The 15,704-nt window shown below is 35.5% G+C and overlaps 1 protein-coding gene across 1 annotated transcript in view; it reads right to left on the reverse strand.

Moving 5' to 3' along the window:
• The window catches only part of MARCH6 (membrane-associated ring finger (C3HC4) 6, E3 ubiquitin protein ligase), a 41,547-nt gene that overhangs the window by 10,737 nt on the left and 15,106 nt on the right, over positions 1 to 15,704 (reverse strand). The window contains exons 7-18 of the mRNA XM_009071066.1: positions 14,458 to 14,644; positions 14,104 to 14,165; positions 12,085 to 12,117; positions 10,802 to 10,853; positions 7,369 to 7,427; positions 6,636 to 6,716; positions 5,354 to 5,422; positions 5,165 to 5,239; positions 4,185 to 4,319; positions 3,633 to 3,752; positions 1,434 to 1,534; positions 614 to 751 (exon numbers count right to left, since the gene is read on the reverse strand). Of these exons, the coding sequence (XP_009069314.1) occupies positions 614 to 751; positions 1,434 to 1,534; positions 3,633 to 3,752; positions 4,185 to 4,319; positions 5,165 to 5,239; positions 5,354 to 5,422; positions 6,636 to 6,716; positions 7,369 to 7,427; positions 10,802 to 10,853; positions 12,085 to 12,117; positions 14,104 to 14,165; positions 14,458 to 14,644 (1,112 nt within the window). The remainder of the gene's footprint in view (positions 1 to 613; positions 752 to 1,433; positions 1,535 to 3,632; positions 3,753 to 4,184; positions 4,320 to 5,164; positions 5,240 to 5,353; positions 5,423 to 6,635; positions 6,717 to 7,368; positions 7,428 to 10,801; positions 10,854 to 12,084; positions 12,118 to 14,103; positions 14,166 to 14,457; positions 14,645 to 15,704) is intronic.

Below are 15,704 nucleotides of genomic sequence, written 5' to 3' on the forward strand. Positions count from 1 at the left end.
TTCTTGACTAATTTGGCATACAACAGATGAACTAAAAAGTCATTTCAAGTGCTAGAACCGCCTGGCAATATAATGATTTACTTCAGCTGATAAAGATACAGTTTTATCATTCTTTAGAGACTGAACTTCTAAATTTAAAATCCCCAATTTAAAGTTGTACACTTCTTCAGCTCAATGTTTTAAACAACTTTTTTTTCCTTCTTATAGTAAGAAATGCAAGAATTGCACATGATTTAGATGACTCATAGAAATGCTCTGTTGACACCTCTTTATTTTTTCATATAAGTCATATTTATTTTTATATAATTATATGAATTATATGAATATTATAATTATTTTTTCATATAATAGTCATAGTTTTACAGATTTTTTCACTAAGCAAATTCTGTAATAGTGTACCAAAAGAATTACTTGTCAAACACTAGTCCAGAAGTAGGTGCAACTACTGCTTAGAAGAAGAAATCACTATAGAAGTTCCTCATCATCTGTTTATCTGTAAAACAGCTATTAAAGCTGCTTCTTGGGATCAATTTCTTGAAAGCATGCTGCTTTCATGCTTAAAAGGCCAAACTGGACACAATGGTTGTAGTTGATTTTGGATTTCTGTACTCACAGCAAGTATCCAGCAGTAACAGTCCATGCTCGTACAAGACCTTTCAACCACTGTCTTGTATGTCCTTGCTCTAGCAAAGCTGGAAGCACCACCTGAAGCAAGAGGAGCTCTAGGGAAAGTTCACTTACTGGAGCATCACTAGAAACAATGGGAAGAGCAGGAAGTCAAACATAAGCAACATTCTGATAGGAATCTCACACACCAAATCATATTAACACCACCACAACAAAAAATATATTGAATACCAACAGGAACAATTCTTTTTTGCAGACATTGTTCCTTATATACTACTCTGAGCAGAGGCTGAGTGTTCATGAGTATTTAGGCACTTAGACATATAAGAAATTTAAGTGCTGAGAGACTATATCTGAGAATATGATTTGCTGTTCTATTTGGTTCTATCGTTGTTGCAATGGTTATTTAGAAACAGGAAGATATCATTAAAAAGAAATGCAGTTACAGATATTCTTTATTCTTGAAGCAATCAGGAATGAGTGTGTTAAAAAAACAAACATGGCAGCAACTTCACTATCAAAAAGTTGAAAGGAAAGGTCTTTTGAGGGCATATAAAATGCAAATAGTTATTATTATATAAGTAATAAAAAATGCTTTTTGTTTTTGGCAGTAGCTTTTAATTTGACAAACTGTATGAGATAGCCACATCCTTTACCTCTTACTTCTCTAGAACAATGCAAATTAGATTAACTGAAAAAATAACATAGCAAACTAGGTCACATTAATGCTCAAAGGGCATAAATACACTTTTTCTAGTTATAGGAAGGCTGAAAAAAAATCCATCTTGTAAAAAACAAATGTTTACCTGTAGAGCATAACATTATATGGAAGAAAGTTAGGCAAGAGATACTTAATGATGCGTATAGGAAGCCAGAGCATGAGCAGTACAATTGATCCAAAGACAATCTGCAACCAGAAAGTAAACAAGTTAGCCCAAACAGCAGAAACAGCCAAACCCAGTTTCCCACCCATCTCTCTGACATGTTTCCTGTGTGTGTTTCCTTAGTCCTGGCTAAGGGCCAAATACCTACCCAGCTGCTCGCTCATTCCCCTCTCCAGCTGCAGGGGAAGGCAAAATAGAAGGAAGGCAAGAAGACTCATGGATAGAAATAATGACAGTTTAACAGAGAAAATAAAAGCTGTGCACACAAGCAAAACAAAGAGGGATTCAGTGACTACTTCCCATCAGCAGACAGATGATTAACAACTTCCTGGGAAGTCAGGAAGACAATCACCATAACCATAAATGTCCTCCCTTCCTTCTCCTTTCCCACAGATTTTACTGCTGAGCATGGTGTCATAGGATATCCCTTTAGTCAGTCTGCGTTAGCTGTTGCAGGTACATCCTCCAGCCAACCTCTAGCTTACCCACTGGAGGTGAGGGAGCAGGGCAGAGCAGGAAAGAGAAAAAGCCTTGGTGTTGTGCAAACCCTGTTCAGCCATAGCCAACAGGTCTGTGCCAGCAGCACTGTTTCAGCCACTAATTCCAAGTGCAGAGGGACATTTGCCATGATGAAGAAACTCAACTGCATCCCAGGCAGACCACAAATAGGACTGTGGCTGAATAGGCACTGACTAGCCTGCTGACAGTTAGAGCAATGTCAGGCAGTTCCTTCTTTCTTCCCCTTTCCCCAACACCAGGATTACTCATTTTGTATTCCTCTCTTTTCTTAGTGGCCAAGTTTTCAAGCAACTTACTGATGCATCAAAAGAGCTTTCAGCTTATTCCTTTGCATTTTAATTGACTGAAAGACCAGGTGCATGAAGACTATGCACTTACATAAATTCTGTATCCTTAAGGAACCAGATGAAAAAATCAAATATGTTCTAAACACATTCTTATATTGCATATAAATGCACCACTAGAGACTAAAAATGTAAAAAAGAATTAAATTTATGTGTCTAACTATGTAGAAAAGAAGAAGTGAATCCCATTCTTCTTGAAAATTATTTATGTTCTACACAAATATTGAGAAAAACAAAACTTAAAAGGTGCAGCTCACTCTTTGAAATGGTAAGGTGTACATGATTACCCATTCTAGCACGAGGCTAGTGAAAGTTCTGAATTAATTAGCTAAGCAAATCAAAAGGTGAAGTTCAAGTAACTGCCAGTTCCAACACTGTGAGAACATATCTGAGACCACTACTAACAAGCAGATCTTTGCTTATATTTGGGCCACCTGCTGTGACACAAAGTTTCAGGCAGCTGAAGAATAACAATTATCCACTGAGAAAATGCTCTGAAAAGCAGACAGGTCAGCTCCTCTCATGTACTCAAGGGCTCTCTAACAAAACTAAGATCTCTCTATGAGCCTTCACTGCTCAAAGCACCTCAGGTGTAATAATACAGTACATCAAAGAATAATGTTTCTGGTGTGTCAGTTTTCACAGCTGACGTGACTTTTATGCCAATGACAGTCTGAGACCCTTCCCCTACTGCATGCTTGGCAAACTTCAGGCAAACAAGCAAAGGGAAAAAATTTGCACTGTTTTCAATATCTTACAATGATAATCTGGAAACAGACACCACTGGCTACATCAGCAGAATCCAATCCAAAATTCAACTGGAAACTTAACTCTTCCCTGCTGCACTATTTTAGCTGAACTGAACACACAATGTTTACTGCAATAACTGAGGGCGTCATGAAAGAATTACTTGATTTACAATATCCATAATATTAAACACTTGTTGTCTGAATACACAAACATTTCCTGTTATTTTGCATAATGAGATGATATCAGAAAAATTTGTTTTGGAAGGGACCTCTAGAGGTAAACTACCCCAACCCCCTTCTCTGAGCAGACTCAGTTACATCAGGGTGCTCAGAACCTTACTCAGTTGTGTTCTGAGTAACAGAAGATGTAGATTCTGCTGGCAACCTGTTCCAGTATCAATTCACCTGCACAGTGAAAATGTTTTACCTTAAGAACACAGTACCATATAGTGGAGGTAACATATGAAATTTTCTTTCCAAATAATGAAATCTTTGAGAAAAGTCCTTACCACTGACATGATAAACCTCCTGAGATGTCTATAGATGGGCAAGTGAATCATTTCCTGCACAGGATTAAAGTCTGGATCATTCAGATTCCTGAGAAACCATAAGACACCAGGTCTCAATACCTGTAGTAGGAAATAGATGAAGAGAAAATTATATTTGCATTGTTTACCATTTTGAAGAACACTGCTGCAGAAAGTAAATTTTAACATAATAGGGATATTTGTTGAACAGGATTCAACAAAATGGTACAGTAATGGAACAAAGGAAGAATTATCACGGAGCAGTCGAGAAGGATAAATACAAGCTTAATTTTCAAGCATTGATCAACTTTAAACAACTGAAACATTTAGATTAATTTGAAGGCAACACCCAGGCTTAAGGAGGCTTTGTAAACTAAAAATCTCTAAGTAAAATACACTCTTATATTTTCCACTGCAGTAAATAAACTTTTACATAAGGCTGACATGCAATACACACAGAGAACACAGCAGCAGCAATACCCACACATGAAAGATTTAACACGGTACATACCAATCTTGTCCTTACAGACTTACCTCTCTCAGTAAAAGAATGAAGGATGCAAAATAGAAGACGTAAACCATTCCAACTAACCAGTGCAGGAACATTGTGGTACCTGGAGCAGACTGAAAGCTCAATTCTCTGTCTTTCAAAGTGGCATCGAACATCTCCTATAAGGTAAGCAGTAAAGGAATACAAATGAAGGTTGGCAAACCTCCACAATTACTCATTTCGTTTACTCTAGTACATATACACTACTAGGCATTTAATTTAAATGCCTGCCTTGTGTTAACACACAAATAATTATAGCATTTAACTAAGAAAAAAAACGGAAAAATTTATGATAAGAGCAAATAAAGATCAATTTCTGGTCAATTTATTTCTTCTGACAGAAAGAAGGAAGTAGTCAACTCAAACACTAACACATTACATAAGTTATAAATCAGTTCAAACAAAGTGGCACTGTGATGGAAGTAAATACTTACTCCCTTAAGTAAAATTCTATTTCTACTAAGGTTGGAGGAAATTAATTTTCTCCATCTGAAATTCATCACTCAATTATTTTTTTTTCAACACAGAAAAATCTGTCCTTCTTTATTCCAAGCAAACATGGCATGTATCTTGCTCAAAACAGAAAGAGACTGGACAACTTAAAATTATGAAGTCCTTACCATTTCATGTGAGATGGCTACATAAAGAAGTTTATTCAGTACACAAGTTTGCCTATAAGTAAGCTCATTATCACAGTGGTCTTGTTATTGCAGTAAGAAAGATTAGGATCTGATTATTTTAGTAACAGCACCTTAATTTCTATTTACTAACAAGGAAAAACAAAATTAGCATTAGGCAGTAACTGAAAGACTCCTTCCCTCTGGAAATGCTGTTTATAAAAACAGAAGAGTGCTGTTAAACTAACACCAACTCTCTTCTCATCAGAACTTTTTTTTTTTTTTTTTTTGCTTCAAATTAAAACACTGTTAAAAAAAGATTTTATCCCATTTATTTCCATTCTTACCAAGGAGCATATATCCAGCCACCAGCCACAGATGAGAGGAAACACACCGATTTCAACCACCACTAACAAGGAAACCTTTAGGACAAGAGAGAAAAGAACATTTCACTAGTTTAACAAAAACTGCTAAGAAAATTATAATGGAAGTTTAAATTGGGAGGCTTTTTTTTCCACACAAAAAATGAGGATTACCTTGACAACAATATAGCACACTCCTAATAAACGACGTGATCGCTGGAACTTCACAAGTGCTGCCAAACCCTGAATAGTTTTGTCAAGAAAATAGCACCAAAAATACTTTATAACAGTCTGATTAATAGGAAGCACTATTACCTGGCTTTTAGCAACAGGAAATAAAGGACGAAAGTGAAAGAAGAAGTATGTATTTTGTCAGGGTTCTATTTTCTAATTGGCTGTGACTCTCAAAGTCACAAACTGGTGTGCTGGATAACTCCCCAAAACATGCACCTAAAAGAAATAAATAAGTAAATAAATAATGCCACCCTTCTTAAATTAAGCATCCAAAAGTTTACTCAAGAAATAAACAGTTGCCTTTGAAAACATCTGTCATGAATAAGCAAGTTTTAAAACTGGTGACCTAAAGAGCAGCTTGACCTAAAGAGCAGCTTTTCTTTCCACGCAGTCTGAAAAATTCTCACCTTTTCCAAAGAAAAGCTGGATGCATATTAAACTCTGGGAGTTTGTTTAGGGCTTTTTTTTTTAGGAAGCAAAACCCACATGCCAATTAACTAATGCTTTACCACATTTGCTCTGCACATTGGTGCAGTGAGGTATGAAGCTGATGCTAACTTTGGGTACTCTTGAACAGAAAACTGCTAACAAATGTGTGTTCTTTCAAACTGAAATGGGTGTAGTCCTTGTAAAAACATGCAGGTAGAATGCAGACCTCTCACTTGTGACCAAATAAATCCTTCCAGCTTTCAGGACTTTGCTTTCTCTGTAATAATGAGGGTGATCACCTGAAAGAAATTCTTGCTGCAAATTTTCAGTAGTTCAGAGACATAAAAGAGAAACTAATAATTTGTACTCTAAAGACCTTGCAGGATCAAAAATGCTTGAATAATTTCCCTTTGTACCCTACACATTTTCATAATCCCACCTCTCTTTCTCTGCAGCTACATAATCCACAGCAGTAGCATAGGATATTGAGGAAAAAATAGTGATTATAAACATCTTCTCAGACAGACCTTCAAAATTTAGTTGAAGGCCTTCAAGAAAGTATAAAGTCCTTTAGTTCTCTTCTTAAACATGTACAAGTATTTTAAAGAATGCAGTCACCTTGACAACTTTTAAATGACCAAGAGAACAAGAGACCCTTTCTTCTAATTTCACCAAGAGAAGTGCAAAATGGTGAGTTATTTGCCCCTGCATCATGTCTCTGCCTCCTCAAAACACAGCCAGAAAAATTATTTATCTGTACATCTGAACCAGGTAACGACTGACAAAAGGATACATGACAAACAATTAGAGTCACTGCTAGCAGGACATATCCAACTATAGTTGTTATCAAGCCTTCAAAGTGAGATGCTTGAACCTGGAGGGGAGAGGAGAAAAGGGAAAGTTTATCACTCTCTGAAAATATTACATTTCTTTTATGTAATTAAGCTAAATTCCAAATCTCAGCTCTTCAACAAGAATGACAAGATGCTCTAGTTTTTAAGTATTTTAATAAACTACTACTATTTTGGTATCTCCATCACGAGTAGACAATGTTTACATTAACTGTAAAAGTCTAACAACCACTTTCTTCAAACATGAAACAATCTCTAACACATGAAACAAAGTGTCACCTTACCCTACTTCACTACCCTCCAGCTCCCCTTATTATTATTCACTATGAATATTCATAGTGAATAATATTCAGTTATTATTATTCCCCTATTAGTATTCACTATGAAAATTACTCAGTACAGAAGTTAAAAATCTACACAATCAACAAAAAATGTCTTAAACCCCAAATCATAAGCATTTTTTGTAAAAGTAGGAAACCTCACTTGAAATGGTGCAAGTGGGAAAGAAAAACTACATAAAATTTTTATTCATAGATTCAGAAAGTTTTAAGGACTAAAAGAGACATATTCCAAGTTACTTTTGCAATCACAAATACAAGTGAAAAGATGCAACAAAAATATTGTTATTAAATCAACTGGCAGGTTTTTATTTTGCAATTTTAGATCTGTACTCACATATTCCTCAAAGCCCAGGCCAACAATGGAGAAGTGACCAATGTGGTATGGACAAAATGCTATTAAAAATAAGCAGAAAGGAGAAAAAAAGGCCATGAAAACTGCTGAATGGAGCCATATTTGGGGGATGTGTATTGTAACATGGTAATTATTCTATGTCTCATCAATTTTATGAAAACAACTAAAATTACTTTCTGCAAATATTTGCAAGTGTTATGTTTCTGTAATTTTACAAGCACTGAAAATCAGAATTCACACTGAAAGACTAAAACCAATATAAACATATGCAGAATAAGAGGACAGTCTTTTCCTTCTTAGCTAATCTTGTAGCATGTAAATTAATTCAATTTCTCAGTCTTATGTACTAGGCTGGTATCCATCTCACAGAGTGCTCTAGGAACCTGCTCTGTATATTGATTCTTTCCCATATACTAAAAGACTTAATAACCATTTTACTTCTTGGTCAGATGGGACCTGCTTTAGCAAGGCTTCAGTTCTAGTGCTTTAATTCTTAAGAACACCGTGAAAAATGCAAGCCCTGCAGAAATTAGCAAAGGGAAGAGGAGTGGGAGAAAGATGATGCTCCAGTGAAAGGTTGAGAAGCAACAGAGAAGTCTTTTACTTTGAATCAATATACTAAGAACTGTCATCATTCCCAAGAACTCACTCTTGACAATTCTGATGTTTCACCAGGAATGAATTAAAAATAAAAAACACAGCACTTTCCTCATTTCAGGACACCTGTGTATTTGAAACAGGATCAAACAGTTGTTTTAGCTCAGTCTATGTTCTTCTAACCAAGCTAGAAAGGACTACAGAATTCAACATCAATTTCTTACAGGAGTAGAGGGAATCAATATATAAAGTAAATGGGCTTCAGTAATGGCTTTTATTTTCACCTATGTTGCCTTCACTACATCATGATAACATACTCTGGGAGCTACTGTAGACTAAACATTCCCTCAAATGAAAAGCCTCATTTTCTCTCTCCTCCTCATTTTCATATGACTATGATGTTAAAAAAACAAACAAGCAAACAAACAAGCAAAAAAACCAACCCCCCCAAAAAAACCCACCAAAAACCCTGAACAAAATAAACCAAAATCAAACAAAAACAAACAAACAAAACCAAGAAAAAACTCAGCAGGACTCCTATTACCCTAACCCATGATCAGAAAGTTTTAACTTATGACCCTTTCAGAGAAATCAGCAGTTACTGGGAAGAGCAAAAATATAATAGATAAAGGGAATACTTGAGTTCTCCCTGCCCAGTAAGAACAAGTGAAAGCAAAATGAGATGAAATATCACACTCACAACTCATCTATAGATATCAGACTCATGACTTGAAAGTCGTATTTTTGACAGTGGTTTATGAGAATATAGTGAAGTTTATAATGTTTTTTAAATAACTTTATTTAAAAGAGAATTTCTAATAGATCCCTTTCAATAAAAAGCATAGAGGAGTACAAACTCCTCTGTGAGTACTAAAATGAGCTATAGAACATATTAATTAAGCTGAAATGAATTAATTTGTCCAAGGAGAATTTCTGGACCAGTAATTAATGTTCCAAATGCTTTCCTTCTGTTTTATCTTCTAGAAAGCACCTCCCGTGACATCTGAACTCACCAGTACTGTCATTACAAATAACTAGAGATCTGACAGTTGTAAATTAGGCAGTATTACTTAATGGGAAAGATACTAAAAATAGGCTTGAGAGGCACATATTAAATTCCCTGACCTCCTACTTGCTTGGGAAAGTCATTCCCTTCTCGTTAGTTTCCCACTCTGCAAAGCACACTTAGAGCTACTGAAAACACATCTATATGACAACCTCATTAATCATTCTTAGTACTCTCTAATTATTGAATTTTAAACAATGACTTAGAAATTTCATGGTTATTATCTACTTACTAGAAAGATCAAAGAAATAATTCAAATATTGTCCAGCTCTTATTAGAACAGTTACAATTTCTCGTGAATTAAACATACAAAATATTAATTTTTATTTTCTTTTGATATGCTGATTAATTTCAGTATCTAAATTCTCAAATCACTGTTTCAGTGCTGTGAGCTTTACTTTGCCAGCAATAATTTCTTATCTACAGTATGACTTCAGTTTTTCAAGCTCAAAGTCTTCTGCCAAGACCATTGAAAAAAAAATCAAAGCAACATAACGAGTTCCTTTCTAAACTGATCATGCAGAGCAACTTAAATTTTATGGTATTTCTGCCTGCTATCTCTGCAAGTGTATAAAATGCTCCATCTTGTCAGTAAAATGCTGCTGCTTCTGCACACAGTTGTGTCGAACTAACAACACTGAGGAGCTTGAGCACCATAATCCAAAGGCCTCTGTTAGCAGTGAAATAGTCAAAACTGCAAACTAACAACACTGAGGAACTTGAGCACCATAATCCAAAGGCCGCTGTTAGCAGTGAAATAGTCAAAACTGCAGAGCAGGAAGAGCTCTCACTCTCCCATGTCACTTGGCAGGTTTAAGGTACAAAGAGAAAAATAGCTGAGTCTAATGCCTCTCAGAAGGGTCTTAAAAATAACAACATTTCTTACACCCCTTTCTGCAATAAAACCAAAGTGGAAATGCAAATTTACCTTACATACTACAAGCAGTAAGTATAAACTAGGAATTTCAGAAATTCCCAAGAGGAGCTTACAGTTACTTTACCCTTTTAGGGTTCAAATGACTGAGAAATACGCACCTACAGTTAGGCATTTTTAATTTTTTTAAACATTTTTTTAAACCCATGACAAGTTATGTCCAAGAAGTTCTCCTAGCACTAACTATACATAGAATCAGAACATGAAAATATTCCTATCTTGTACTAGAAATAGAAAGAGTTTTGCAAACATTTAAAGTTGCAGTTCAGCTTCAGCATCTATAGGAAGGAGAAAGGAAAACAGAGTAAAATACACCACTGATTAGAATTTATTATTTTCTAAAATGTAAGTCAGTTTAAGTTGCATAAATTCAGGAAAGTTGTTCTGTAGCAAATTTCAGACACAAAATGGAAGCATATTTGAGAACTCTACATTGTGAGCTACATGTGCACTTCCATCCCCTCTTCCCTCCCAATATCCCAGCCATTCCCTCAAGTATCACTTTTGCTCATAAATTAAATTCCATGTGGTTTCTCCTTTAATTTAACAGTATTACAAACAAGTATTATTTTCTGTGGTTGACATCATTAAGCTTTTGGTAGAACTCCTATTTCAAACCTATTCACTCAAGAGAAATGAAAATGACAAAACTAGAAAACAATATTTATTACTCATATTCCCAGTTAATTTGTGGGTTTTTAGATCCATTTTTAGATGTCACATCTTCATTTATTCTGACAGAACAGCCTTAAAATTAACCTTCATTATCACTTCACAAAGAATGACCTTTCTAAAACCCAAGCACAAATGATACTTACCAAAGACAAGTATGAACAACGTATTTAAAGACACCACCCAAAAGACGTGTTCCTGTGAGAAGTGCAGGGGAAAGAGGAAGGGAGATGACAAAGAAACAGGACATAAATATTAGTCATTTAAATAAGTGACTTTACTTTTGTATCTAAACTTCTTATTTCAACTGCCTGTTATTACCAGAGCTTGCATCTCTCATGTTAGAGCCAAGAAATTTGCTCTAACAAAGGCCAAAACATGTAGGACAGATTATGAAAGTGCCTGTTCCCATTCATGGACATTTACCAAGATATGTGTGCTTATATCTGCTTTTAAACTCTACATCCATGGACATTTACCAAGATGTGTGTGCTTATATCTGCTTTTAAACTCTCGCTTTGCAAAAATAAACTTTTATTTTAAAATCAATATCAATAATTCTACTTTTTAAAACAGTTACATCAAGTGTGAGAGGATATTTGTTTTACAAATGAGAAAATGTTCATCTGAACTTTTAACAACTAGTCTTTGTCACAGCAAAGGTGTCAACAAAACTGACAGCTCTCACCCTCACCATGACAGTGTGTTAATGTTTTAGTATTATTTCTAGCTAAGATGTGACCTCAGCCACTAGTACACTGGAGTTCTAATTATTTTGATATTAATATTTAAGTTCAATCCCTAAGAATATAAACTGTAAAAATGAGACATTACAGTAAAATATAAGACACTGATAATCTCGGAGGTCTTTTCCAATCTTAATGATTTTAAGGCAGACTATCATGAAGATTCTAAAAGATTTGATACTGATAATACTTAAAATAATATTCAATAGAGGAAAAATTTTAGGGAGGAACAAAAAACCCAAATAAAGGCAAGAACATAACTGAAGATCTCAGGTTTTAATAGCCTACACTGAAATTTCACTAGTGGTGGTCTGGTGGTATTAGGGCAAATAACAGAAGTCCAAATGAGGACACTATTTTAATCATAACAAAGAGCAAAACCTAAGACTAGAACAGATAAATATTTTCAGTATATGCTTTTTGAAAGGGTCTAGTTTTTATTTACAGTGGAGTATATGATCCAAAGTAATAACTTTCACTCTTATGCCACACACACACACAACTCCACTCTGCAAAACTCCTAAAAAAACCCAGTTGTACATGACACCATATGAAACTCCCTTTAAAGAAATACCTATGATATGAAAATAGGGATCTCAAATACAATGATGCACTTTAAAAAAATAGAGGTACTTAAAAACAAAGTCTTCTAAGAAATTCTTGAAATGCAGGATTGCACTTACTAAAAAAACCAGAGATCCATCAAGTCCAAGCATCTGTGAAGATAAGAAAGTCAACTTTTACTTACTCATCAGAAAAGCTAAGCTACCTCCATCTAAAATAAGCCTCTCTAATACCAACCTTTAATGTCCAATATTGTCAAAACCCTTTTTTATGGCTCAGCCAACAGAACCAGTACATAAATTCTTGAAGTTCTCATTCAACACAGTAAGCTCAAAGGCAGGAATATTAATATACAAGTATTTATACACGTGAAACCAAAGACACAATGAATGAATTTAGAGGATATTTCTCTCCAAGACTTCCAAGATTCTGACAAAGATTTCGTATTTACAAAATATTTTAGTGATTTAGCTGCTATTTAAATACATGTTTAAACAACTTGATATTAAAATACTAGAGCAAATTTTTGTTACATCCAAGTTGCAAAGTATCAGTTTATGTTGCACAGTATCAGTTTATGTTGCAGTGAGAAAAGTTAGTTAATAGTACAAAAGCAAGTAGCAATGGGATAATTTGCTACACTGTGTGTTATTAAGTTTAGAACAGAATTGTTTCACAGCTAGGGAAGATGGGAAACAAATCCTTCATCACTCTGTACAGCTGTTACGGGAAGCATCCACAGAACAGCCAAAAATAAAGCACCTATAAAAAAAAAAAAATCTCCTTTCCCCTCACTTGAAGGGTATCTTACTATTTCAATCCAGACACTCCTACTCCACAATTACTGCTGTAAAGTTCCAGGTTCAAGGCTCTTTTGTACGAGGACTTTGCACTAAGTTCCAAGATATAACAGTTGCACATATTTTACAAAGCAAATCAAGATGCAAATATTTTTGAAAATTCCGAACACTTGCAATGGTATTTTTACAGGATGAACCAACAGAAAAGCCCACCTCAATTTTGATACTCAATGTGTATCAAAATGTGCCTATTGTCTATGTCAGCACTTCACACTGGAAATTGTTATGGGATTATGCTGAAACTGATTTCTATATTCACGGAGAGGCAACAAAATATTTTCAATTAGGAGTACATCAGCATTTCCCAGCATATAAATTGGGCTCAGAAATTAAACACTTGCACCTTGAAATATTCAATAGAATTCAGGAACCTGAATTTATGTATGTCCTTTACCACGAAAAATCTTTCAAAACACACTAAGAAGCTTTCAGTATGTACAAAGTAAAGACCAAGACCTGTCACTCATGATGAAAACTATTTTTACTACCCTGCAATCGAGGCAGCCTCAGAATATGGTGAGTAGTTTCACAACTGTCTGCCACAGGCACTGGCGACACTGGTAAATCACATGAAGCTGCTGTATTTGCCTTCAGGCAGATGTTGCTGCATGTGCTGAGCTTTGAACTCAGATGCTGACTGCTTCTAAACCAGTTACAAAAACCTAGTTCTTGAGTCTCTACACTACTCTATGATTACAGCACACATGTATCTCATACTCTACTTACGGAATTTGGGATCCATAAACAAAACAGAAGCTATGCTACATTAAAATCCTCCCTCATTTTTAAAGAAACACGTGGTTTTTCAATAAAAAGATTTTTTTTAACAACATTTTCATTTCTCTCTTCCTTAATAATTTGATGAATACAAAAATAATTTTTTTTAACCAACATTTTCATTTCTCTCCTCCTTAATAATTTGATGAATACAAAAATTGAGCATTAAACTATATATAACACCTATGTGCTCCTGATCTGGCCCAGCATCCTTAGTGCAAGCTGCAATTAATTTCTAAACCTGCCCAAGTTGGAGACTTCAGGAAAGTTTGTGCTAAAACATATTTTAAGCTGCTACATTTCAAATCAAAGAAATGCTTTTTGTGATTGTTAACAAATAACATAACATTTTGTTTATAATATTATCGCTTCTCTAGGTCATTAAAGGCTCTTACCAAGAGAATCCAAATCTATCCCAAATTCATTTTAACACAGCTGTACTACAAATCATTTCAAGTATGAGTCTGAATTACTAAATTCAAGAAAATGATTCTTACTCACTCGCTCCCAAGTAAGTTCTTCTGCTGCTCGATCCCATTCCAAAGCATTCCAGTTCATATCATCTGAGGAGACAATGGCCATTTTTACAGCTGTTAGACTCACTCAAAACAAGATGTAACCACTCCATGTCATGTTTCAAATGAACAAAAAGATTCGAGGGCAAAATGTTCATCTTAAAACTGCTGGTAACATTTCAACAAGTGAATGCTTCAGTACTCAAAATACATGAAATTTGCAAAAACAAGATAAATAAGCTGGTGGGAATTTACACAGCTTCCTTGAATTATGACAGTCCTATATTTAATGGTTTAATTTATAAGTACTAGAATATTACTGTTTTGAGTCACCTGTTACCTTGTGCTCCATTGTTTGCATCTGCTGCATCTTCTACTACAGCATCTTCTTCATCTTCATTATCCTCTTCCTCCTCATCTACTTGTTCTTCTTGAATTTCAGGGTTCTCACCTACAACTACATTCTCAGCAGCTGGGTTAGCAGGTTGATCAAGCACAGCATTTTCAACACCTCCATTTACAACAGCCTGAGCCTGCAGAAACAGGATTTGGTATTTGGTTGAATTTGTCTACCTCTCTCCATACTTTTATCCTGTAGATATATATATATATATGAAACTGAATTGCATTAAAAAAAGTCAACAACATATTTTTAGTAAGCATTACATTTGGGACCACTAAACCTTTAAAAACATGAAATGAAATGTTTTTCTTCAGAGAGTAGCTGAGATAGGAAAGGGCTTCTAGGGATCATCAACCCAACTACTCAAAGTAGGATCAGCTACAACAGGTAGCTACAACAGTGCTGTTTCCACCTGGCTTTTGACTAACTCCAGAGGCAGAAACTTTAAAACCTCACTGAGCAACCTGTTCCACTAGTTGATGACACTTACAGTTAAAAAAACCCCAAACCCGCAAGCAAAACCCACAGGGTTTTTTTCCTCCTAAGTGGAACTTCCTGTATTTTAGTTTGAGCCTACTGCCTGCTGTCCTGCCACTCGGTACTACCAAGACAGCTCTGACTTTTTGTCTTCTTTACACCATCCCATCAGGCATTTTACAGACTAATACGGTCTACCCTGAGCCTTCTCATCTCCAGGCTAAACAGCTTTCTCAGCCTCTCATCATACATCAGAGGTTCCAGACCTTTAATCATTTTTGTTGGCTCTTCCCTGCACTCACCCCAGTACACCTATGCCTCTTTTGTACTGGGGGAGCTTAGGGCTGGATACAGCACTCCAGATGTGGTCTCACCAGTGCTGAATAGAGGGGAACTCGCTTGATGTCATGAAAATTGTTTTATATTAGAAAGACAATAATTCAAGGACAACCCGAGTCAATCACCAAGATGAGAATCTCTACCTTTGCCTTTAAAAATTAGTATTTACTACAAAAGAAAACAAAATTTTGAATTATTTCCTCCCTAAGCACATATTGCTTGTATATAATTTTTTCTTCCACCCAAGAGGCTGCTGTAAGAACTACAGGGGTGCATGTGTGTGTGTTGGGGGTGGGGGCAGAGAAGCTCAAAATTCAGCTATTTCAACAAAACTTTCAACTGCTTTGAGAACAGTGAATTGTCACCTC

Source organism: Acanthisitta chloris, unplaced genomic scaffold, assembly GCF_000695815.1.
Source record: "Acanthisitta chloris isolate BGI_N310 unplaced genomic scaffold, ASM69581v1 scaffold25553, whole genome shotgun sequence".
NCBI lineage: Eukaryota > Metazoa > Chordata > Aves > Passeriformes > Acanthisittidae > Acanthisitta > Acanthisitta chloris.